The sequence below is a fragment of the Arvicola amphibius genome, chromosome 7 (assembly GCF_903992535.2).
Source record: "Arvicola amphibius chromosome 7, mArvAmp1.2, whole genome shotgun sequence".
NCBI lineage: Eukaryota > Metazoa > Chordata > Mammalia > Rodentia > Cricetidae > Arvicola > Arvicola amphibius.
In genome coordinates, this window is record NC_052053.1 from 94,022,996 (window position 1) to 94,047,034 (window position 24,039).

General features: G+C 50.0%; 1 protein-coding gene across 1 annotated transcript in view; it reads left to right on the top strand.

Annotated features, from left to right (window-relative positions):
* Positions 1-1,134: 1,134 nt before the first annotated feature.
* Positions 1,135-24,039, top strand: part of Ltbp2 (latent transforming growth factor beta binding protein 2) — an 85,303-nt gene continuing 62,398 nt past the window's right edge. Inside the window, exons 1-3 of the mRNA XM_038336584.1 lie at positions 1,135-1,763; positions 8,390-8,460; positions 23,462-23,708. Of these exons, the coding sequence (XP_038192512.1) occupies positions 1,282-1,763; positions 8,390-8,460; positions 23,462-23,708 (800 nt within the window). The 5' untranslated portion in view covers positions 1,135-1,281. The remainder of the gene's footprint in view (positions 1,764-8,389; positions 8,461-23,461; positions 23,709-24,039) is intronic.

Consider the following 24,039-nt stretch of genomic DNA (forward strand, 5'->3'; position numbering starts at 1 on the left):
TAAGAGATAGTAAGCTGTGAAAACATTTCCAGGAAAGCCTTATTTGCCCCTGCCAAAGGCCTTCAGGCTTTGGGGCAGGAGACATGGGTGAGAAAGATGGCAGATTTGAAAAGGTGCTCAGATGGGAGGCAACCGACATCCCTGTACCCTTCAATATAAGATGTAAGAACCAGGCCTGTCAGGGACCAATCAGAGGTTCATCTAGTCTCCCTAGGGGGAATCCCCCCGCCCCCAGGAATGAGGGGCTGTGACAGGAGTCCAGGGAGTGGGCCATGAGCCCACAGGCCATAGGCCTGCTTCTTATTTCCCTCTTTGGCAATGCCCTTCTTTGGTCACCGTATTCAAGAGGCTCCATGTCTAAATACCTCTTCCAGGGGCAGCCATTCTCACCACAGGTCCAGGCCAAGCTTTGACGCTCCAGGAAGCTGATTAAGATCGAGGAGCTGAGGCCGCTGGCAGAGAGCATGCCCGACTGCCAAGCGTGCGGCTAGCTCCACTAGGGGGCGCGCGCCCCCAGTTAACCTTCCCCATAGGTGTCCGGCTCCTAGCTGCTGCCCCAGGGACACCTGCATTCTCGCCTAGCGCCCCCAGCGGCCAGGGGCGGAAGCGACGGGATCAGGCGCGCATGCCTCAGACTCTGTCCCCATTACTCCATTCTGGGTACCTTCTCAGCCTCCTTCAGGCCTGAAAAGTAGCCTTGTTCCAAATCTGAGTCCGTGAGGTCAGGATCAGGAAATACATTCAGGACAGGTGGACAATTTGAGCTTGCTCAAGACCGGAGATCAGCGGCTCAGGTGCACTTGTCCAGGCAGACGTCATGGTCCTTCCAGTTCCCGGGTCTGCCCTGAGTCACCCGCAGCTCCTCACGGGTTAATCCCCTCGCCGCCCGCTGGCTTCTCGGTGCCAAAGTGGGTGTTGCTGGAATTCCTGTCTCCCGTAATAAGGGGGCCGAGCTGTCCCTCCAAGGAGGGGGCATGGCGTGGATAAAAGAGACGAAAAAGCAGGGGGCGGTTTCCAAAAATAAAACCCTCCGGTTTCCCTTCAGACGGCTGCAGTGCGGGGAGCCGGCGTGGAGGTGCAGTGGACTCAGGTTCGGTGCGCAGCCCAGGCAACTCACGCCATACAGTCCTTGTCGGGGAACTCCCTGGCCCCCCAGTCGGCTCCTTCAGAGCCCCCCTAGACGGGTGGGGCAAGCCGCCAGGCAAGTTCACGGAGCGAACGATAGAGAGCATCTCCCCGCGAGGTCTCCGGTGCCCGCAGCTCCGCAGCCTCTCTGGCGCCATGAGGGCTCCGATCACCGCCCGCTGCTCCGGACGCATCCTCAGGATGCGTTGGAGGAGTTTTCTGCCATTTGTTCTGGCTCTCTTGATGGGGACAGGTCATGCCCAAAGGGACTCCGTGGGGAGATACGAACCAGCTAGCAGGGATGCGAATCGGTTGTGGCGCCCCGTGGGCAGCCACCCCGTAGCGGCTGCAGCCAAGGTGTACAGTCTATTTCGGGAGCCTGATGCTCCGGTGTCTGGCTTGTCGCCCTCGGAGTGGAACCAGCCGGGCCAGCGGGGCCCCAGGAGGCCCGCTGAGGCGGAGGCCGAGGCCAGGAGGCCATCCCGTGCCCAACAGCTGCGTCGAGTCCAGCCACCTGTCCAGACCCGAAGAAGCAGTCCCCGGGGCCAGCCGCATCCAGCAGCCCGGGCTGCGCCTTCTGTCGCGCGCCCGGTGACCCCGCAGCGACCTGCGGCTGCACGGCAAGGGCGGCTCACCGGGTGAGCACTGGAGAGGGAATGGGGAGGGGGCGAATAAGGGATGCGCGCGGCGGGAGGGGGGGGGGGTGTCGGACGGTCATGCCTTCACTGGCGTTAGGGACCAGAGGAAACTGTGCCCCTTTGTCCTCAGTACTGTAGAGAAACCGCTCCGAGGTTCCAAAGCCGGGGCTCGGAACCAGCTTTCAAAAAGTTTTGGGGAAAAAAAAATAAATCTACTATCCTTTCCCTTGGACACCAGCTCGTCCGGAGCCCCGACGTTAAATTCTTGTGCGTTTCTAGCTCATTCTGTGCTGGGCTAATCCAGCTCCGTGACAGGCAACATTGCCAAGAGCGGCCGTTGGGGAGCAGGCAGCTGGGTGGGCGCTCTGGGTTCTGGAGGCCCAGAGAAGGTTAAACTGGCTCAGGGAGCCAGTAGGTGGAGGATCTGGGCGGGGAAATGGGGACACCAGGGCGCGAAGACAGATGCTTCTCCAGGAAGGGATTGACAGAGAGCCGGCGCGCCAAGACAAGTGTATGGTCCGGGCTCAGGGGCTGCTGGGACTCGCAGAGGGCTTAGGCATGGGCTTAGGAGTTCTTTGGAGGGAAAGGCTGCCCCGACGCTGTGTGAGGGACTGGGTTTGTGTGCCAGTGAGTCTCTGTGTCAGCACTATTTGTACACTTTTTAATGTACAAGTCTCTCTCCAACTCTTCAAATAATTATTTTTCCACCACCCACTCGCCGGGGACCTTGGACTCTATTACCACAGAAGGAGGCTCCCCCTCCTCCGCCCCAACAACACCCTGCCCAGAATTACAATGGTCGGGGATCTTACCTGAGGATCCAGGTGTCTCTGGAATGAAGGCACTGTAGCCTGGCAGTGCCGGACTGGGCAGGGTGCCATTGGTAAGGCTAAGAGGGGCTTTGGCAGCCATTGGCTTGAGCCTCATTTACCTGTTGGTTTTAGTCCCAGGTAGTGGTCCGGATGCTTCGGCCCCTAGTTCCACTCTGGGGAGTTTCTGCTTTCTGGACCTTGCACACACTGTTCTCCTTGGATGCAGCGCTCTTCCTCTATACTTCCTCAGAATTCACTGGGTCTCGTCCCTTCTCTGCCCTCACCGTACGCTTCCTTAGAGCCCCCATTTATACATTTCTATTTCTGCCTATGTGCTCACTTCTACGGGTTCTATGAAAGCAGGGTTGTGTTCCCAGCAGATCAGCGCCTGCACATAGTTGGCCTTCCCTGAGTGTAAATGGACTGACTCCCTTGCTGCCCTTCGGAGGCCTAGCCCAAAGTCTGCAGGGCACAGATCTGCATGCTGCCAAGTGGCTCCGGCATAGGACCCTTCAAGGAGAGTTAATGGGACATCTGCCCTGTTTCTGCTTTCTCCACTTTCCTGACTTGTGCCAACAACTGCCTGATTACATATTGCTGAACCTGGGAAAGGAGGCGGGGACCCACAGAATCCAATGCCGTTCCTCAGATACTTAAAATCATGAACAGTATGTGCCGGTGAGCACATCTCTAAAAGCACTGGAAGGGTTTGCTAAGAGCAATGGAGCAGTACAATGTAGTGGAGAGGCTCAGAGAAGAGACACTGTGACCGGGGACCCCTGGGAGTCAGTAGAAAACACGAGGAAGGAGTTGGCCAGAGTGACACCTGTAGATGGCATGTCAGACTGACTTAACACTGCCTTAGAACAAGACTTTTCACCGTTGGCATTTGCCCAGGGGTATAGGGATGAAGTTTGGGTTGTCATAGGGGAGTTTATACTGCAAGCGTTATGTGTGTGTGTGTGTGTGTGTGTGTGTGTTGGAAAGTTGCTGTTAGAAGTCATAAAGTTAAGCAAAGCAGACTGTCACCAAGACAAAGCTGGTGGATGGGCACAGGTATGTAAGCAGCTAGGTGCCACCTACAGGCACCTGCTGTATCCACAGACACACACCTGTGCTGGAGTTGGCTCCTCAGTTTTGTCTCCTGCACATTTAGTAGATAATGAGTTCTTTTGGAATACCATTAAACCCCTGGGGAGGGGCTGAATGACAAAATTATTCCTTAACTTCCTCAATCCATGTCTGTTCTGGCCATTGTGTAAAAGTCAGAGCTAGGGACCAAGTGCCATCTGCTGGTGGAATGTAGAACTGCATACCATCGCTACTTGAGACTTTTTTTTTTTTTAACTCCTTCAATATGCTCTATGTTGGACCCTGGGGGTATAACAATGGACAAGACAGATAAACCCTGTCCTTATGGAATTTTTGATGTAGTGGGTATTTTCTAAAAAAAATATGTGCTATAATCCAATAAAAAATGGAGTACAGACCTAAATAGAGAATGCTCAACAGAGGAATCTAAAATGGCTGAAAGACACTTAAGGAAATGTTCAACATCCTTAGTCATCAGAGAAATGCAAATCAAAACAACTCTGAGATTCCATCTTACACTTGTAAGAATGGCCAAGATCAAAAACACTGATGACAACTTATGCTAGAGAGGTTGTGGGGAAAAGGGAACACTTCTGCATTGCTGGTGGGAATGCAAGCTGGTATAGGCCCTTTGGATGTCAGTGTGGCAATTTCTCAGAAAATTAGGAAACAACCTTCCTCAAGACCCAGTAATACCATTTTTGGGTATATATCCAATGCTCAATCGTGCCACAAGGACATGTGCTCAACTATGTTCATAGCAGCTTTGTTTGTCATAGCCAGAACCTGGAAACAACCTAAATGCCCCTCAACTGAAGAATGTATAAGAAAAATGTGGTACATTTACACAATGGAGTACTACACAGCAGAAAAAATAAAGACCGCTTGAATTTTGCAGGAAAATGGATGGAACTAGAAAACATTATTTTGAGTGAGGTAACCCAGACACAGAAAGACAATTATCACATGTACTCACTCATAGGTGGTTTTTAAACATAAAGCAAAGAAAGTCAGCCTACAAACCACAATCCCAGAGAACTTAGACAACAATGAGGACACTAAGAGAGACTTACATAGATCTAATCTACATGGGAAGTAGAAAGTAGAAAAAGACAAGATCTCCTGAGTAAACTGGGAGCATGGGACCTTGGGGAAGGATTGAAGGGGGAAAAATGTAGAGCTCAATAAATATCAATAAAAATATGTGCTAGACACTGTGCTAAATGTCTGAGGTACAGTGGTGAGCAGTATGGCTATGCCATACAGTCTACAGGAGACTCACTAAGCCATTATTTCCCAGTGCTCAGTGCTTTTTGGACCAGCCTCATAGTAGATCATCTTTGTATTTCCTCCGTATTCTTTTATTTTATCTCCTTCCACCAAGTGGGTTCCAGGGCTTGAACTCAGGATGTCAGGCTTGACAGCAAGTGCTTTGACCCAGTGAACCATCTCACCAGCTTTTTATTCCTCAATATATTATTAAAGTAACAGAATTCCATGTTATATATTTTGAAGTAAATTATGAAGTTTTAGATGAATACTAAAAGACATTAAAAATAACAGAACTCACAAGTTATTTTATTTTTAGTTTTTTAAATTAAATTTCCTCTATAAATTTGCCTCCCTCTTTCTGCAGTTAAATTTGGATTTAAATATTTCCAGTGTGTGCTTCATACTATTATAGCAGATGTAACTATCCATAAAATACACAGTATTGCATATTTTAAACTTAGATAAATGATAGCATATTGTATTCTCCTACAATGTTTTTCCTTCCTCATTAGCCTTTCGAGACTTAACTATGATAATATACAGCTCAAGTTTATTCATTTTAACTGTTGTATATTGTTCCTTTGTCTAAATATACCACAGTTTATTTATTCATCCTCCTGTTTCTGGATGTTTAGATGAATTACATTTTTTTGCCATTACAAACAGAGCCTGACTCATTTTTCTGCATAAATAAATCCATAATTAAAAGAAAACTTTGTATCATTATTGCAAGTTAAAAGCAGTACTATTTGCAAAAAGAGAAAAGAAATGTAGGAAAATTTGAAATAAAAAAAGAAGCTTTCCAGTTTTTGGTCAGGCACCAGCTGTTGTTCTGGAAGCTGAATCCCAAGGCTTCTACTCTCTATGGAGAAGTGGACTGGCTGTGCCCAGGGACAGGATCCAGCTTGAGGACCTAGATGGAGACCTGCTCCCTGCCTAAGTAGGTTAGAAAAATCATGGAACAGGAAATCACTTCCTTGCCGTGGGAGTCAGTACTGCTAAGTTTCCTGGTCATAGAAACCTAACATCCTCTTTCCTACCCTTGGCATTGCTCAGCCCACTTCTGAGGGAGCCCGGGACCCAGTGACTAAAAGAAGTATTTAATGTATACCATGTGTTAGGCACTGTGTCAGCCTGCAGAGGCAAAGAGAAAAAGGAAAGAACCTTTGAGGATAGAGGTGTACACTAGTGCCATGAGCCACCGCTACTAAATGATGGCAGTGAGAACAGGGAAACCAGACACTGGTCAGAGGAGCCTTGTACAGGAGGATAATCACCTCCAAGCTGCTCTCCTGGTTGGACCTGTGAGATCCTCGCAGATGTCCATTGAGATTCTGAATCTCCTTTCAGTACCCTCCCAGGGCCACCCTGACCCTGCTGCTGACGGCCTTTGATTCCGGCCAGTCTCTGCTCTGCTCCTGACATCCCTTAGGACTCCTCCGTAGGCTGGCAAGGCAGACCTGACTGCTGACTTCCTACTCTTAGCTGTGAAGCCATCCTGAGAGCATCTGGGGTGATGCGTGGCTCAGGGGGCCTCTTGGCAGGATTTATTCCCAGCCAAGTAGACTCCTTGGTTTGTGCTGGGTTCCCACAGGCGCTGGTTTTTAGAAAACTCCCAGGGCACGCAGCCTGTTTTCTCTCAAAGACCTCCCAAGCCGCAAAGATGCTTGTCACTACTTCCAAATAAGTGGACTGTTTTTCCGCTTCTACCTGGGTATATACCGGAAAGCACTAGGTCTGGGGGCGGGGCTGGGGACTGGGCAGCTCTCTCCTTGGGGCCCAGAGGCTTGGGCCTTGATTGGGAGGAGAGCCTTGTGGAACCAGGACCGTGCCGGAAGAGGTAGCCAGCACGACAAAGCTCTTGGCCAGCGGGACATTCTGAAAGCTCCCTGGGAGGCCGTGCCCCACAAGATTGGGCCCAAGGGCCAGGAATGGGCCTCAGCCTTTGCAGTCTTTAGGAATTTATTTTGAATTCTTTGTATTACTCTCACAACCGCACAAGCTTTGGGGTCCACTCAAATGTCAAACAATTTCCTAAGCGGCACCAGATGCTCGTCATCTTGGCCCCAAGGATCCCAGGAATGACCACCCACTCCAGCCTTTGGCCCCCCAGCCTCTCCCTCCCACTCAGCCCTGGTTCATTTCTGCTTCTTATGACTGGGCCCCGGGAGTCAGAGTCAGCTTCGCCTGTCCTGTCCAAAGAAGTCTTCCCTGGGGCACTCCCTCTTGGGGGCGTTTCCCTTGTCTGGGGGCACTCCCTCTTGGGGGCGTTTCCCTTGTCTGGTTATGGCAGATCTACAGATGGAGATCTCAGGCTGGAGAATCTTCTGCTACTGGTGGCTCTCACCAGACTCCTGAGGCCAACGTTTGCACAACTAGAGTGAGTGTCCCACCAGGACCCAAAGTTAAGGTCTCATGAAGGTGTCAGGGCCATTGTCGTTCCCAAGTGAAAACTGTTCTGGTTGGACAGAGGTGGCTTCGTTACGTCCCTTCTCCTACCAGCTAGCACGCTGGAAGCCTTTCTTAAACAGTGACCCAAGAGCCCTGTTTCTTTAGTCTCCCTTTTTAGCCCTCAGTCTGATCGCATCTGGGCCTGCCCAGGTCTCTACTCCTCCTGGTTTGGATTCGCGGGACGGTGATACGCATCCATATCCTTAAGACTGTTGATACATGACTTCCTTGTCAGCACTGGCAGGCACAGAGCACAGAGTGTGGCTTTTGGTGAGAGGCATTGTTGACTTGGAGCCTGGTTTAGAGTTCGACCAACTCAGAGGTTTTGGTTTTGGTGTTCTGGATAGAACCCAGGGCCTCCAACCTAGCTAGGCAGGCTCTCTCTCACCGAGTTACCCACTAGCCTGCAAGGCTAGATTTGAACTGGGCTCTGGTACTCGACGATCACATGGCTTTGGCAAATGACTGAATCTCTCTGGACTTGTTTACCATCTTGTCCTTGTTACTGTGTGCGTGTGTGCATGCATGTGTGTGCATGTGCATGTGCGCGCACACGCGTGTGTGTGCATGTTTGTGTGTGTGCACACGTGTGCGCTTGTGTGTGTGTTGATTGTTTGAGATGAGGTCTTGCCCAGTCCCAGGCTGGCCTAGAACTCCTGTCAGGGTACCACCATGCTCTGCTCTGTGTTGACTTCTGGGTACTGGGTGCTAGACACTTCTTCTCACTCCTCATAGTCACTCAGCGAGGCAGGTATTGTCTCCATTGCGCAGATGGAGAGACTGAGGCTTCCCAGAGGTACACAGGGAATGGCAGGGCAAGACGCGACTTTGGTCTTTGTCACGCCATAGTGGTTGTTCCTGGACCAGGTGGCCTCCCCGTGGAATGGGGACAGTCTTCCCAGCCTCTAACTACTCCCCCAAGTCCTGCCTAAAGGGGGCTGTGTGAAAAGTCCCAACTCTGAGCATCCTTGTGTTAACTTTGCTCTGGCGACTCCACAGGAGACATGTCTGCGGGGGACAGTGCTGCCCAGGATGGACGACATCAAACAGCACCAACCACTGCATCAAACGTGAGTATCTCCCGTCCCATCCACCTGTCTTGCTCTTGAGGTGGAAGTGGATGAGAACTCCAGGACCTGGACCAGACGGGTCTTCCTTGGCTTCCTTCTGAGGGTGCAGCGGGTCTTCAGAGTGGAGGCGGTGCTCCGGAGACTTAGAGTTTCCAGACAGAAACTTCCTTGAAGCAGATTCTCGCTCATGTTTTAAACTTCCTACATTTCCTTCTTCTGCCCCACTGTGTTGCTACCCGTGTTTGTGGTCTGCAGAAAATACCTCTGTCGGGGGAGGGGCTTCATTCTCACTGTGGGCTGTGGGAAGCCACCTCTGCCCTGACCCCTGGCCCACAATCCTGGCCTATATCAGGCAGACCTGGTACTAGGATGATCAAATTAGGTTGAGTCAGTTTTTGGAACAGCCTTCTCTCAGATTACTCTGAAACCTGCCAAGCTGTCTTAAATGTTGAGAAAGAAAAAAAAAATCCTCTTAGCTGTGTGGAGACCAAGGATGGAGGCAGGAGGAGTCAGCACTTCTAGGCCGACCCTTCACTTAAGGGTGGGAGAGCCATGACCCATGCCGCCATTAATGTCAGAGGCAGTGGCAAGAGCCAATACTTTTACAGTATCCATTTTACACAGACTGTGCTGAACCTTCCCCCTTGGTGGATGAGGAAAGTCGGGCGGTGGCAGAAGTAGAACGGAGCTCAGGTAACTCCTGACTCAAGGCAGCGACTTACGCCCTGCTACCAGGTACCTGCCCTGGGCCTCCCTCTACATCGGAGTGCTGGGGAGGGTAGCGTAGTCCCTGGGGACTCTGGCGATGTCTGAAGTTCAAGGTTGGAGGAGGAGATTGGTATGTTCCAGAGGGCTCAATCTATGCAGGCAGCCTTTGGCTGGTAGAGTGAGGCTTGGGTTGACTGGAACAGGCAGCCTCACAGGGAGTGGGCTTCTGCCCAGATGCCTGAGGGGTCTGGGCCTGGTCGTTTTCAACCCTGCAGGCCTACAGGCTGTTTCTAACTCACTTGTGATTTTCCAGTATTTTTCTTTGCCAAACTGTAGTTTCAACATTGGAAACTTGAGGTTGGGTGAGTGCAAAGTGTCTAGGACCAAGCGTGTGTGCACCCTCATGTCTCAGAGGGTGCTGCTGGAGGACGTGTAGGTACCTATACCCCCATTATTTCTCCGTCCAGCTTGGTTAGGCCACACACACTCCCAAACCTGTCCTCTAATTCTCAGACCAGGCTATAGGCTGGCAGCTCTTCCCTACTTGAAGAGGGCTTCCCACTGAAGAGCGGTATGGTAATTAGTTGGTCCCTATGCTATTTGCTTGTTGCTATTTTGCTGCTAATGAGCCTAATAAAAACCACGTGAGCAACAGGGTGTTGGCCCTGGATAACCGGGCCCAGGGCTGTGTAGAATACAGCGCTCTTAGCTCTAAACTCTGACAGCTGGCTCTGTACTTCCCCAGTGGCTTCTTATTGCTCCCTCCCCTCTAAGCAGCTGCCCTTAGGGATGGGGAGAGGCCATGCCAGAGAATGTTCAGGATTCTGTACTAGCAATTTCGTCCACATGGGGTGCCCTTCAGGCAGGTGGGAGATGAGAGAAGAAAAGGAGGAGTGTTTGACATAACCCCATTTCAGTGTTGGACCCCAAACCATGTGGAGAACTTGGATTCTCTTCTGGCTCCCCAGATATATTATATCTGGCTCCTCGATATAATGTATCAAGAGAACTCAATTTATTCTGTTTTTAGAAGTGTTGGTTCTGGCTCAGCTGCCACCTCTTCCTGGCCCCTCTCTTCACTCACGGAAGCAACGCTAAGTCCTAACACACTATGCCACCACCCTGGCTAGTCTGTTCCCTTCTCCCAGAGTCATTGGAACCTGGGGGCTGCTGTGTCTCTGGCTACCACATTGTTGCGTCCCAAGTTCCTCTCTCTACCTTGGTGGGGTCTGGAATTGGGCCACCGTTTCCTCCCTTGGTTTTGGTATCTGCCTTTTTTCTGTGGCCTTGCCAGTTCTTCTGCATGATTCATGTGTTTACGTGTCTGTGGAAGCAGCTGACTGAGGGCAAGGGCAGCAGGATGTGAGGTGACTGTCCTGTTTACAGCCGCTGGTTTGAGGAGAGTCTTCGGTTTTCTCACACTAGCTCACCTGTCTCCACACAACTGGGGAAGGGGCTCAGAGCCTGCCCCAGCCTTCCTATCTTGACTTGAATACACAGTGTCTGGGGCCGCTCTGGGGAGGACCCTACAGTGACTGAGGAGTGGCCTGCCCATCTCTAGACACCATCTCTAGACCCCAACTCTTGTAATAAGGTTCAGAGTTAAGGTTAAGAGTCTATGCTTTAGATTCCGGTATCAGGTCTAAGGAGATGGATGTTCAAACCCTAGTGTTAGATCCTTGGGCAAGTCACCAGGTCCCTTTTTAGTTGAGTCTTAGTCATACAGTGTATAACAACTTACACAGGTTTGTCTTTGGTATTAACAGCAATACAATCTATAATTCTCACAGTGCGCCAGGTCACCATAAGTCCTTTATATTTCTGTTTTTTTGTGTGTTTTTTAAATTTTATTTATTTATTATGTACACAGTGCTCTGCCTACATTTATCCCTGCAGCCAGAAGAGGGTACCAAATCTCATTGCAGATGGTTGCTGGGAATTGAACTCAGGACCTTTGGAAGAGCAGGCAGAGCTCTTAACCACTGAGCCATCTTATTCCTGGTTTTTTGTTTGTTTGTTGAGATAGAGTTTCTCTGTGTAGCCTTAGCTGTCCTTGGCTGTCCTGGAACTCTCTCTATAGACCAGGCTGGTTTCAAACTCACAGAGATTTGTATATGACTGCATTTTAATACAATGACTCATGAGGCTGGGTTTGATTCCCACCCCCGCGTATGCAGATGAATGTGGATAGTTGTCCAAGCAAGGGAGTGGGGGTTCAGCAGTCTCCAGCTCTTACCCCCATTCTTTCTGCTAAATGAGCAGCTGTGCAGACAGCCCGGCACATGGCTAGACATATGGTGTTTGGAACACAGTCAGCAGAGCCTATGCTAGAGACCCACTCGGTGGGTGTATGGCTCTGGACCAGCTGCTCAGACTGTGTCTCGGTGTCCTCTTCTGCGCTCCGCAACCAACAATAACTGCTCCCTTCCGGAGTTGTAAGGACAAACGAAGTAACTTAGGTCAAACATTTCATTCATGGTCTGTTGTGTTCTCTGGGTTCTATACACAGAGCTGTCATTTTGACTTTGATTTCTAAGGACAGGGCTTATCTCACTGTCCCCAGCATGGTGTACCTCTGTGTGGCACAATGCCTTTCCTGGGCTAAGCTGAGAAATCCCTTTCTGTTGTCAAACTTCTGTCCCCTCTCCCAGACACCCTCCCTGCTGCTCAGGGGACCTGGTGCTGGAGGCCTGGTGTGCATTTGCTCCCGACTTCTTGGTCTGGAGCCTCTGCATTGTGTGGTAGGCACTGGGACACTATTCCTTCTGGTTCTTATCCCAGTCCTACAAGGACCCTCTTTCTCTTTTTCTGGGTTCCCCTTGGCTTCCCTCAGGGTGCTCGTCTGATTCCACCCATCTCCCACCTGCAGAAAACTTACACATGGGAAGGACAGCTACACAGAAGTTGTTAGGGAATGGTGGAGAGGAAGATAGGAGGAGACAAAAGATATCATGGGAGCTCAATGGAGACCCAAGTAGGAAGAAATGCATATCCCCACATGATGTCATATAGGGTACTGTGTACTCTTCGTGTCGAGTATGTATTTCCCATGAGGCTTTTTGCATTATGAGATGTCCTCAGCCAGGAGCTTCCTGAAGCCAGGCGCTGGCTCCCTCTGCACCCACAATCCTCTGCATGCATGCCGCTGACTGCAGCTTCTGCACCTGATACTAAACGACAGGTTTCCCAGGACTGTCCCAGCCCTCCTCTTTTCTTTCTGGCTGCACTGCCCCGGAGCAGTCTGCTTCCTCATAGATGTAGACACTGTCTTGGGGCCACTAGCCCATGTGTATAGACAGTCCCGGCCAGACTTCTCTCTTGGTCCCAGGCTCCTGACTCTGCTGCCTGCTCAGTGTCTGTCGTGGTTGCCTCCCTGACATCCCAACCTCTCTTTGTGCAAAGGAGCTCACGCGTTCTCTCCCCCGAGTCAGTTTTTGCTCCCCTTTGAAATGGCATCCCAGACAGCTAGGGGCACATGGGCCACCTTCTTGCTCATGCTCGTCATCATTCCTTGACACACACTGCTTGTCTTTGCTTCTCAAGTCCTATGTGGACTGTGCATGCCTCACTATGATGCCTCCCAGGTCCTGGGTGTCTGCGGTGATCCGCTCTGGATGTCTGCAGAAGTCCTCTGGCTGGTCTTTCCGTTACCCCTGAATGCATCAGCTGGCCTTCTGCTCTGGGGGTCCCTAAGCCAGAGTCCCTTCCAGCCTGGCTCTTAGCCCTTACTCTGTCTCGCTCACATCATCTAGCCTGGCTGCTGGGACCGTGCCTCCTCTACTCCAGAGCAAATGCCGCTCCCGGCTCTGCCTCCACCCACTGCCTGTGTGCTTGGCCTCGGGTCTCACCAGACTCTGCACCATGCTCTCCTACTCAGAGGGGCAGCCTCCAGCCACCCTGCTCAGACTCACTCCTCATCAGTCTTGCTTTTCCCTGGACCTTGGCCCCTTGAACTGTTGCCTCCATGTCTTCTTCACATCCTGGTTTCTGGTCTTCCATCCCTTTGTTATGTGTTTTCTGATACCCTTCTGATAAATGTGGGGGGTTCCATGAAGGAACGGACAGAGTTTATCTTCTTCATCCCTCTGTGCAGCCATAAATATTGGATGCACAGATGCACAGCCACACTCTAGATAAGGACACAGTCTGCCAGTGGGAGTGGCTCCTGCCTTCATGTGGTTAGTATTCAGACAGTCCATGATGGCAAGGTGGCACTTTCCTGTATGCTCTGCCCTGGGCCGGGGGTAGGAAGGGTAGACGGCTACATGTCAGCCATAGCGCTGTCTTCTATGCCCTTGATGCTGCTCTCCAGGAAGAGGCTCATCACAGGCTTGCCCCTGATAGTGCCTGTCCTGTTCCTCATTGCTGGGAGCCCCTGCTGGAACTAGAACCACCAAAACCCTGGCCTCTCACAACCAAGTCAAGGTTGCAGGGTGGATATGCCATGAAGTCTCCTTCCTTGTGCCTGCCGTGGCTGGTGGGAATTGGGGCTGCTTTTTGCCCCAATCCCTGGCCATCAGCCTCCAAGTGGCCTAGCATCTCAGCGTTTGTTAAAGCAATTAACAGGGCGGTCCAGGCCTAGAGGCTGGGGCCAAAGTCTGACTCACACCTTCCCTTCCTCCCCTCAGACCGCCAAACAGTAGAGGCCCACTTGGCCTGCCAGACAGCATCTGCAGAGAGTGTGCAAAGGGCCAAAAATGGCATCTTTCTCTCATTAGAGGCTTTTATGTGAATACAGCTGCTATTTTGGAGCTGGGCGCTTGGCGGGTCTGAGCCCCAGTGCTGTTTGCCACAGTCCGGAGAGCAGTGGCCCTGCACAGCTGTGGTGGGAGTGGGGCAAGGCCATGGAGCCTGGAGCCCTGACTTCTCCATAGCCTGGAGGCCCAGGCCCAAGATTCTGACAGAATGCCCTCCTCACAGGGCTTCGGTGGAAAGAATAAGTACACAGAGGGTTCTGAGGGTCTCTGCCTTTAGGGCCAAAGCATTGTCCTTATAAACAGATCCTAAAGGTGAGGTGCTCATGGAGGGCCTGGGACAAGTGTTGTGGGTGGTTGGAAATGGTCAGATCTGTAAAGGGTTAGGCTGAGAAAGAGAGTCACAGAGTAGGGGACAGGTTGTTAGGTCCCTGGAGGCAGAATATAGGGCAATCAGGGAGCTTGGTAGGGGTGGGATATCTTAAAGCCAACATCTTACCTCACAGACTGTAGAGAGAAAAGGATGATGTCTTTGGGTCCCAGAAGAAAGAAATGGTGGCACAAACGTATCTGGAGAGAAAGAAGGGGCCGTCTGTCTGTACTGTGGTACTTCCTTCTGCACACTCGCCTAGGCCTGGCTAAGGGGAACGGGGCATGGCTAAGAAATTCAAAAGCCATCCAGCCCCCACCCACTGCTGTTTTTTAGCTTTGTGGGTTGACTACTAGAATGTTGGGCGTGATGGAACTGTTCTATATTTTGCTGTCCAATATGGTCACCACAAGCCACATGTGACTAGTAAACACTTGAATGTGGCAAATGAGAATGAGGAATTGAGTTTTAAATTTTATGACATCTCAATCTAACCCATTTACACTTAAATAACCACAAACAACTTGTGGCTGCCGTGTTGGATGGGCAGTTCTAGAAAGCGCAGCTGGTGTCCTCTGCCAGGATCTGCAGAGAGCAGATCAGCAGTCTGCTTCCGGAACAAGCCTAAGTAGGGAGCGAAGCATCTCGGAGAGGCGAGAAGCACCATAGTCACACAGCCGGGGTGGTTGAGCTGGCTCAGACCATATCCTGCTAGCCCCGGCCCCCTACCTCCTGACCGGTCTATTAACAAGCAGACAATCTTCATGGATCTGAAGCAGGGAGGGTAGCATCTGTTTACACAGTGGGCGCTGTTTCTAGAACCTTCTCCCCCCAGGCCTTCCCATTCTGACCTTGGTCTCCTCCCAAAAGTATGTGTTTTTGTGTGGAAAGTCAGAGTATACCTTTGCTCGACTTTTGGAGCTGAGTGAAGGTAGTAGGGGCGCACCCAAAAAGGTGAGGGTGTCTGGGAATAATGTTTCCATCCATTGCCTGCTTTCAAAGCAGTTTCGGGAGTTTTTGTTTCTTCCTATCATTTGACATCCTGCTGACTCTGTAGAGCTGAACTCTCCACATACCTAATGTTCAGTGAAGAAGAGGAGGGTGGAGAAGGCAGGGTTCCAGAAAATCCAAATTATGAATGGACGGAAAACAGCACAGCCTCTGGCTACACAAGGGTGCTGTCCTCCAATAAGGAGAGGCTAGCTGTGCACCTTCTGGTGAACCAACCTCAGAGGACTGACAGAGGCTCTACAGTGCTATGCTGATAATTCTCCAGCAACAATCAACCGAAGATCCGTTAGAGCCTAAAACACCCACTGAGTTAATTTCTTAAATGCAAAGAGTAATCTCTCCTCAATAAGAAAAATAGGATGTTTGAGCTGGGTATAAAAGTTCACCTCTAGCCGGGCGGTGGTGGCGCACGCCTTTAATCCCAGCACTCAGGAGGCAGAGGCAGGCGGATTTCTGTGAGTTCGAGACCAGCCTGGTCTACAAGAGCTAGTTCCAGGACAGGCTCTAAAGCTGCAGAGAAACCCTGTCTTCAGAAACAAAAACAAAAACAAAACAAAATAAAAGTTCACCTCTAGACAGTGGTGGCACATGCCTTTAATCCCAGCACTCAGGAGGCAGAGTCAGGCAGATCTCTGTGAGTTCAAGGCCAGCCTGGTCTACAGGGTGAGTTCCAGGACAGCCAGAGCTACACAGAGAAACCCTGTCTGGGGAGAAAAAGTCCACCAAGCTTGGAGTTTCTCTCTTCAGATGGCACAGCCTGTTGGAGCTGCCTTTCCTTGGGTGCCTTGTTTTGGTGCCTTAGAAAGTCCCTGCTATGAGCAATTTTGAGATGGTCAGTTTGCTTTTGATACATTTTTAAAATTTGAGCTATATATTTTTCTTTGCTTCCTTCACTTCCTCTCCCTTCCCCTTCTCTATTTCGTGATCCACATGCTCCCAGTTTACTCAGGGATCTTGTTTTTTTCTACTTCCCATATAGATTAGATCCATGTATGTCTCTCTTAGGGTCCTCTTTGTTGTCTAGGTTCTCTGGGGTTGTGAATTGTAGGCTGGTTTTTCTTTGCTTTATGTCTAAAAGCCACTTATGAGTGAGTACATATGATATTTGTCTTTCTGGGTCTGGGTTACCTCACTCAATATGATGTTTTCTAGATCCATCCATTTGCCTGCAAATTTCAAGGTGTCATTATTTTCTTCTGTGGCGTAGTACTCCATTGTGTAAATGTACCACATTTTCCTTATCCATTCTTTGGTTGAGGGGCATTTAGGTTGTGTCCAGGTTCTGGCTATGACAAACAATGCTGCTATGAACATAGTTGAGCACATGTCCTCGTGACATGGTTGAGCATTCTTTAGATATATAACCAAAAGTGGTATTGCTGGGTCTTGAGGAAGGTTGTTTCCTAATTTTCTGAGAAAGCTTTTGATACATTTTGAGATCTGTGCTCATTTGTTTCCATGGGTCTCCTTTAAACACAGTCATTCTTGCTCCCTCTCACACTGTCACTAGATTTCCTGCATCAGTACAATTTCAAGAAACAAAACAAGGGGCTGGAGAGATGGCTCAGTGGTTAAGAGCATTGCCTGCTCTTCCAAAGGTCAATTCCGGGAAACCACATGGTGGCTCACAGCTATCTGTAATGAGGTCTGGTGCCCTCTTCTGGCCTGCAGACATACACACAGACAAAATATTGTATACATAATAAATAAATAAATAAATAAATAAATATTTTAAAGAAGAAACAAAAGAAACCACCTGCGCGATGACTCCGCTAGTAAAAGCACCTGCCACACAGGCCTAATAACCTGATTGACCCCAGAACCCAAGTAAAGGCAGAGGAGTAAACTGGCCCTGCAGAGTTGCCCTTTGACCTCCATGCTTGCACCCATTCTGTACCACAAAGCACACACATGAGCATAAATAAAAGCAAGAGGAGCCAGTGTACAGAGACTAGCTTTTCAGGGTTCCCAAGTGGAGGGAACTGAGTGAATTTAAACCAACTGCCATACACAGCCACCTTCAATTGCAAAACACCGTTTTCGGGGCTGGAGCAATGACTTGAGGACAATAAAATTCTTGATGTGTAACACGAGGACCAGTCCTCAGCACCCACACAAATGCAGGATGGCCGTGACAGCCTCTATGTAGTCCCGTGAGTCAGGCACATGGGATATCTGGAAGAAACTGGCTAGCTAGCCTAGCCAAATGGTGAAACTCTAGGTTTGAGTGGAAACCCTGCTTCAGTCTCAGACGCTTCCTAGCATCCAGCTTCACTCTAACCAGCCTGAGCTAAAGGCTCTGGTCAGCATAACAGTTGCCCCATGGACCTGTGTGACCTTTCTGGATAAGTGTACTCGAAGCTTTTTCTATCACATCCCAGACCTCGTGAGTGCTCTAAGAATACTAAGTGCAGAAGCATGAGCTGGCACACATCTCCCCTTATAATTTGAAATGGACCATGTGGCTTTAGAAGGGTCAGGGAAAACAGCCATTGCCCACCTCTGGCCTCCATGTACACACATGTACATAGTACCAGTACACACTTGTGCACCCGCCCACATGTTAACACATGTATACACGCCAAAAGAAAGTTTAAAAGGGCATTTAACACAAGGACATAAAGTGAAAAAACTTTCAGAATTTTCCTTTTCTTAGGCAATTGGAGCCACCATTGTGAGCCTTTTAGGGGTGCGTTTGTAGGGAAGAAAAGAGGAGCTCATGATCCAGTCCTATAATACATTATACGACTGGCTCAGAACAAACCAGTAATGGAAACCATACAAGCCAGACCTCTAGGAAGCCAGTGAGAGCTGGTTCAAACCTCAGACCCTCCCAACATGGAAGGTTGCCTCAGCAAACTGGGAAAGGTCACTTTCCCAGGAGGGTGTTTATCTCTCAACACAGCTGGCTGCTCTGGAAGTCTTAAGACTTTTATTTATGATGATACAAAGGACAGAGAAAAATGATAGATCCAGTTTTTCTCCTGAGCACTCATTCCCTGTGAGCTGTTCATTGGACCAACCGAAGTCCTCCCTGAGAACGGGATTCCTGGTTGAGCAAAGACTTTCTGGAAGTGTCAGGACCCCACTTTGGAGGGGTGGAGAGATGTGAGGCCACTTTTGGGGGGCTAGAGAGATGGCTCAGCTCTTAAGAGCACTGACTGCTCTTATAGAGGATTCAGGCTCAATTCCCAGCATCCACATGGCAGCTCACCACTGTCTGTAACTCCAGTTCCAAGGGATCCGATGCCCTTACCCAAACATAAAGACAAAACACCAATGCACATAAAATAAAAAAAAGAACAAAATATTTTTTTAAAAGCTGCCTTTGAGGCAAGTATCACTTGCTCAGAGGTGGGAGTTGCATGACCCACCTCTCATGCACGCCAGGTTTGGGGTCTCTGCTGGGTGAGAGGTGTGAGTCCATGTGATCTCTCCAATCCTAAAAGAAAACCAGGCTCTATATGTGCCCAGGGCACATCTGCATTCCTCAGTGTTTGCTTGCTAAGCTGTTCTCAGTAGACAGTGTCTACTGAGAGGTAGACTGGTACTGGCCGAGGTGGTGGTGACAGGGGCCTGGGCAGGTGGGCAGGTGGTAGCTAGTTATATTTGGGCAGACAAAATTATGTCTAGGCATTGGCTAAAATCTTGGGGTGGCAGTTTGTGTCTTGGAAAGGGTTTTACTTGCAAGTCTCTGGAATTATCTGCTCAATGGGGACCAGGGACCTGTTAGAGAGGGGCATGGAGGCACCAAGGAAGACATCATGGCCTTTGGGTCTAGCTCATGGTTAGACTCCTTCAGCTGTCTTCCTGCTCCTCCCCTTACCACCTACGGACTGGGTAGCCTGGCCCTTGAATATCCCTGCTGGCAGACTTGCCCATGTTCTCGTCTTTAGGATGGCTGGTCAGCATCTCTTACTCCAGGAAACTTTCCTGTTCTGGGACTTTTTACTCTTTTGGCTTTTTGAGGGGTATACCACTCAGCTCCCTAATAAATCCCACATGGAGGCTTATTCTTAATTATAAATGCCCAGTCTTAGCTTGACTTGTTTCTTGCCAGCTTTTCTTAAATTATCCCATCTACCTTTTGCCCCTGGGCTTTTCCTTTTCTTACTTCTGTACATCTGACTTTCACTCTTACTCCGTGACTGTCTGTGAGGCTGGGTGGCTGGGTGGCTGGGTGGCTGGGTGGCTGGGTGGCTGGGTGGCTGGGTGGCTGGGTGGCTGGCCCCTGACATCCTCCTCCTCTTTTTCTCTCTTTGTGCCTTTTGAGCCTTGTTTTGCCTTCTGTTTATACTTTATGCCTGTCAGCCCCGCCTATCCTTGCTCCTGCCTCGCTATTGGCCATTCAGCTCTTTCTTAGACCATCAGGTGTTTTAGACAGGCACAGTAACACAGCTTCACAGAGTTAAACAAAAGTCACACACCTGAAAATAACATCCCCAAACATTTTCCTTAACTATCACTCTAACCAGTCTGAGAGCTCTGGCCAACCCAACACTGGCCCCATGGACCTGCGTGTCCTTTCTCTATAATTGTCCTCGAGACTTTTTATATCACAGCTCAGACCCTGTGAGTGCCCTAAGAATATTCATCAAAACAGATGAATGAGCTGGCACTTTTCTTCCCTCATAATTAGAAATTTACCATGTGGCCTTCTTTAGAAGGGCAAATGGGCCTAAAGCCTCCATTGCGTATCAGGCCAACCTGGGATGGGGCAGCTTCCCCAGGACTGGACTTACAGTGTGGCCCCTTTGGTGCATAATTTAAAGCCAACACATCCTTTTTGTCTCACCATCAGCTCCAAGCCAGGGCTCAGAGGTTGTAGGAGAAAAAGATCCATGTGAGTCATGCTGGGAGTTGGCGGACAAGAGTAAGGATGGGCTATTTAGTCAAAGATGCGAATGGTGGCTCCATTATCTGCTAGGTGACCCTAGGCAAGTCTCTTAACCTCCTTGACTTTCATGGGTGTTATGGGTAAAATAGGACTCGTAATCATACCCGCTGCAGAGGGTTGTAGAGAGGATTAAATGAGATTCTATATCGCAAGGTATATTGTCAGCACCCACTGGGGAGTAACTGCCAGCGTGAAGAAGATGGCTGTGCTATTGTATGCTAGGAGCTGAAGATGACGGTACTCCTAGGGGCTAACTGTATAGACGGGGGCACTGAGACACAACACAAAAACCCATCCACTGGATGAGCTCAGTCAGGGCCATGCCGAGGAAGTGCTTTTGCTTTTTCTTCAAAAGAGGAGGCAGCCACTGGAAGATGTATCCTCAGGGATGGGGAGGTGACTTTGAGGGAATAGTAGCTCTTAGACAAGTGGCCAAGTTAGGAAGCCAGAGAGCAAGCTCAGCTGGAGTGGGTTGACTTAGAGTATTGTTAAAGGTGGGAGTTAGGAGGTCATCAACGCTAGTGTGTACCTGTATGCTAAAGAAACGGAAGGTTCCCAAAGGGGAGATGGCATGGGCTAGAATTTTGGAGAGTCTATTAGCCAGGGTTCTCTAGAAGAGCAGAACCAATAGAATGAATATGCATTAAAAGGGCTTGTTAAATTAGCTTGTATGATACTGTCTGGGTAGGCTAACAAGCTGCCTTCATACTGGAGAGACTGACAGCCCAGCAGCTGCTCAGTCCACGAGGCCAAGTGCCTCAGTGGTCCCCATTTAATGGTGATGGTCTGGAGAATTCCTGGAGAACCACTGATCTTCAGTCCACACCGGGCTCTGACTCTCTTGAAGAATGGAAGCAGCAGCTCAAGACACAGCTGAGTAGATGAACCTACAAGTAAGACAACGGGAAGGCAAGCAGGCAAAAGACAAAGCTATCTGCCTGCCACTGGACGATGCCACCCACATTTCAGGTCTCCTCACTTCAGATGACTCGAGCAAGAAAATGTCTTACAAATGTGCTCAGTAGCTTATCTCCCTCCGACCCAGGAGGAGACTTACGTAGCTGGTAGCAGCGGACCGCCTTATAATTGACCAGATCCAGTCAAGATAACACCCAAAACTTACCACCGCAGAGATTCCTCTAAACTGGTCTGTTTTGTTAGAATGCGGAATTCCTTTCAGAGTGATTTCTTGTGAACCCCTCCCCTGGGGCATGTGGTCTGAGTAGTGCATGGTACATCTGATGGTTCCCAAAAATGTACTTAAAATAACGGAGGCAACAAGGTCTCTGTTTCCTCCATGACCTTGAATGACCTTGCTTACTCGCTTCTCCCCACCACAGTGGCCTCCATGGATCCTTGGTGCCTTCCCCAACATGCTCCGTTCTTTCTAGCCACCAGGACTTTGTACTTGCTTCTGGAAGTCTGCTCAAATCCTTCCAGTCCACTCCCTACTGCTCCCTCTTCGGTGACGTGTGGGACGACCTCTCCCAGATGGCCTGGAACACTGTGTTACCCTTCTGTCTGCCCGACGCTGTCACGCTGTTCTTCTTTAGCTTCCTGCTTCTCCCTCACTTGATTGCAAACCCCACATGAAAGATGACTTTAGTCTTCACGATGGAGCCCTCAGCAGAGCTCAGCAACTGCTTCCTGAGTGAATGAAGGCAGGCAGAGGAGACGTTGCTTTAGAATACTCAGAATGACCTGGGCCATGGTGTCACACCTGTCCTCCAGGGAGGTAGTGGCAGAGAGAGGCCTGGCTTTCCATCCCAGTGTGGACCTCTGCAGGGGATTCCGGGTAGCTGCAGATCATTGGGTTTGTCTCTGGTCTTTATAAGGAGGGAAAGGCCAGGAAAGAGAGAAGTTATGTCCTAAAGGGCTAGTAGCTGCTCATAGTGAAGGCTTAGCACAGTGGCTCTTAACCTTCCTAACGCTGCAAGCCTTTATGCTGTGGTGACCCCCCTCCAACTATAAAATTGGTTTCTTTGCTACTTCATAACTATAATTTTGCTGCTGTTGTGAGTCATAATGTAAAGATCTGACATGCAGGGTGGTCTTAGGTAATTCTTGTGAAAGGGTCGTTTGACCCGCAGGTTGAGAACCAGTTTACAGAACAACACCCAGTTTCAGCCTCCACCCTATTTCTGGGCTGGATTAGGACTCACTGGGCCGAATCATCCCAGTGCCCAAAACAGGTTTCTATCTCACTGAGTCACAGATTGAGGGCAGGGCTTGCAGAGGATACAGACAGATTGGGAGTGGTGTCTTAGAGGCCCTTAGATTCTCCTGGCCTCCTCAGCCCACCCTCGTGATTCACCAGAAAACAGGCTCAGTGGGTCTAGGTTACATAGCTCATATGTGACAGCCAGGAGGCAAGCATCAGCAAACAACTGGCTCTTAAGCTAATGCCTGACCTTTCCCACAAAGACATTCATTCATTCATTCATAATATTTATTGATAATCTACTCAGTAACAAACTCCCAAGGTCCACTTGAAGAGCAGAAGGAGGGAGAATATATCCAAGGAAGTCAGGACCACGAGGGGTTGATCCACCCACTGAGACAGTGTGCCTGAACTAATGGGAGCTCACCAAAGCCAGCTGGACTGGGACTGAACGAGCATGGGATCAAACTGGACCCTCTGAATGTGGCTGACAATTGGGGCAGACTGAGAAGCCAATGATAAGGGCACTGGGATTTGTCTCTACTGCATGCACTGGCTTTTTGGGATCCTAGTCTATTTGGACACATACCTTCCTAAGCCTGGATGGAGGGGGGAGGGCCTTGGACTTCCCACAGGGCAGGGTACCCTGCCCTCTCTTAGGACTGGAGGGGGAGGGGAGAGGGTGAGTGGGGGAGTGGGAGGGAAGTGGGAGGAGGGGAGGAAGTGGAAATTTTGATTCCTATTATTTATAAAGTAATAATAATAAAAAAGAAAAAAAATCTACTCTGTAACAATATTTATTTTTAAGTTCTGAAGCTACCAGAAGACAGGAAATAAAATGTCTGTATTAGGTGTTTCTGTAGCCCAATAGAATTGGCTATCTAAGCATAAATAGGGTGTCAGGTGGTCCTTTTCCCTTCAGGGCATCCTTGCGGTGGGGTGAGAGCCCACCCCACAACTCTTGTCCAAAACTCAAAGCCATACTCATCTTGGAGACCTGTGGGTAGCAGGGTTAGAAATGGTTCCAGAAGCTTCCCCAAGGCTTCCCATGTCTGCAAGGGGCCCGGCGAGGTTCAGCCCCTAGAATGTAAGATTGGTGGCTGGCCCATGGCCTCACGGTACCTGGCCCTGCTGTCATCACCTCCTTCCTGTCTCCTCAGCTGTGTGCCAGCCTCCCTGTCAGAACCGGGGCTCCTGCAGCAGGCCCCAGCTCTGTGTCTGCCGCTCTGGCTTCCGTGGGGCACGCTGTGAGGAGGTCATCCCTGAGGAGGAATTTGACCCCCAGAATGCCAGGCCGGTGCCAAGACGCTCAGTGGAGGGGGCGCCCGGCCCTCACAGGAGCAGCGAGGCCAGAGGAAGTCTTGTGACCAGAATACAGCCGCTGGCACCACCACTCCTACCAGCCAGGTAAGTCTCTTTCTGGGGTTGGGGGTCGGGGCCAGTGGGACAGATGCTCATCAGTAAGGAGGCAACAACGCTAACAATTATGTCATAGGTTTGTGAGATTGAAGCAGTGTGCTCGGACAGCACTGAGTGCATGTGTTCTTTCCAAATCCCTCCCCGCTTTATCCTTACTGCATCACCTCCTCCATTTCCTCTTACTCCTCGCCCCGCACAGCGATATCTCAATGGTGATATGTTCCTTCATCTAAAATAAAGAGACCCCATTCTGCTCATTCCACCAAACTTCTCCCCTTGGAGGAGGAGGTGCATGTGGGGGAATGCGTAGACTAAAAGG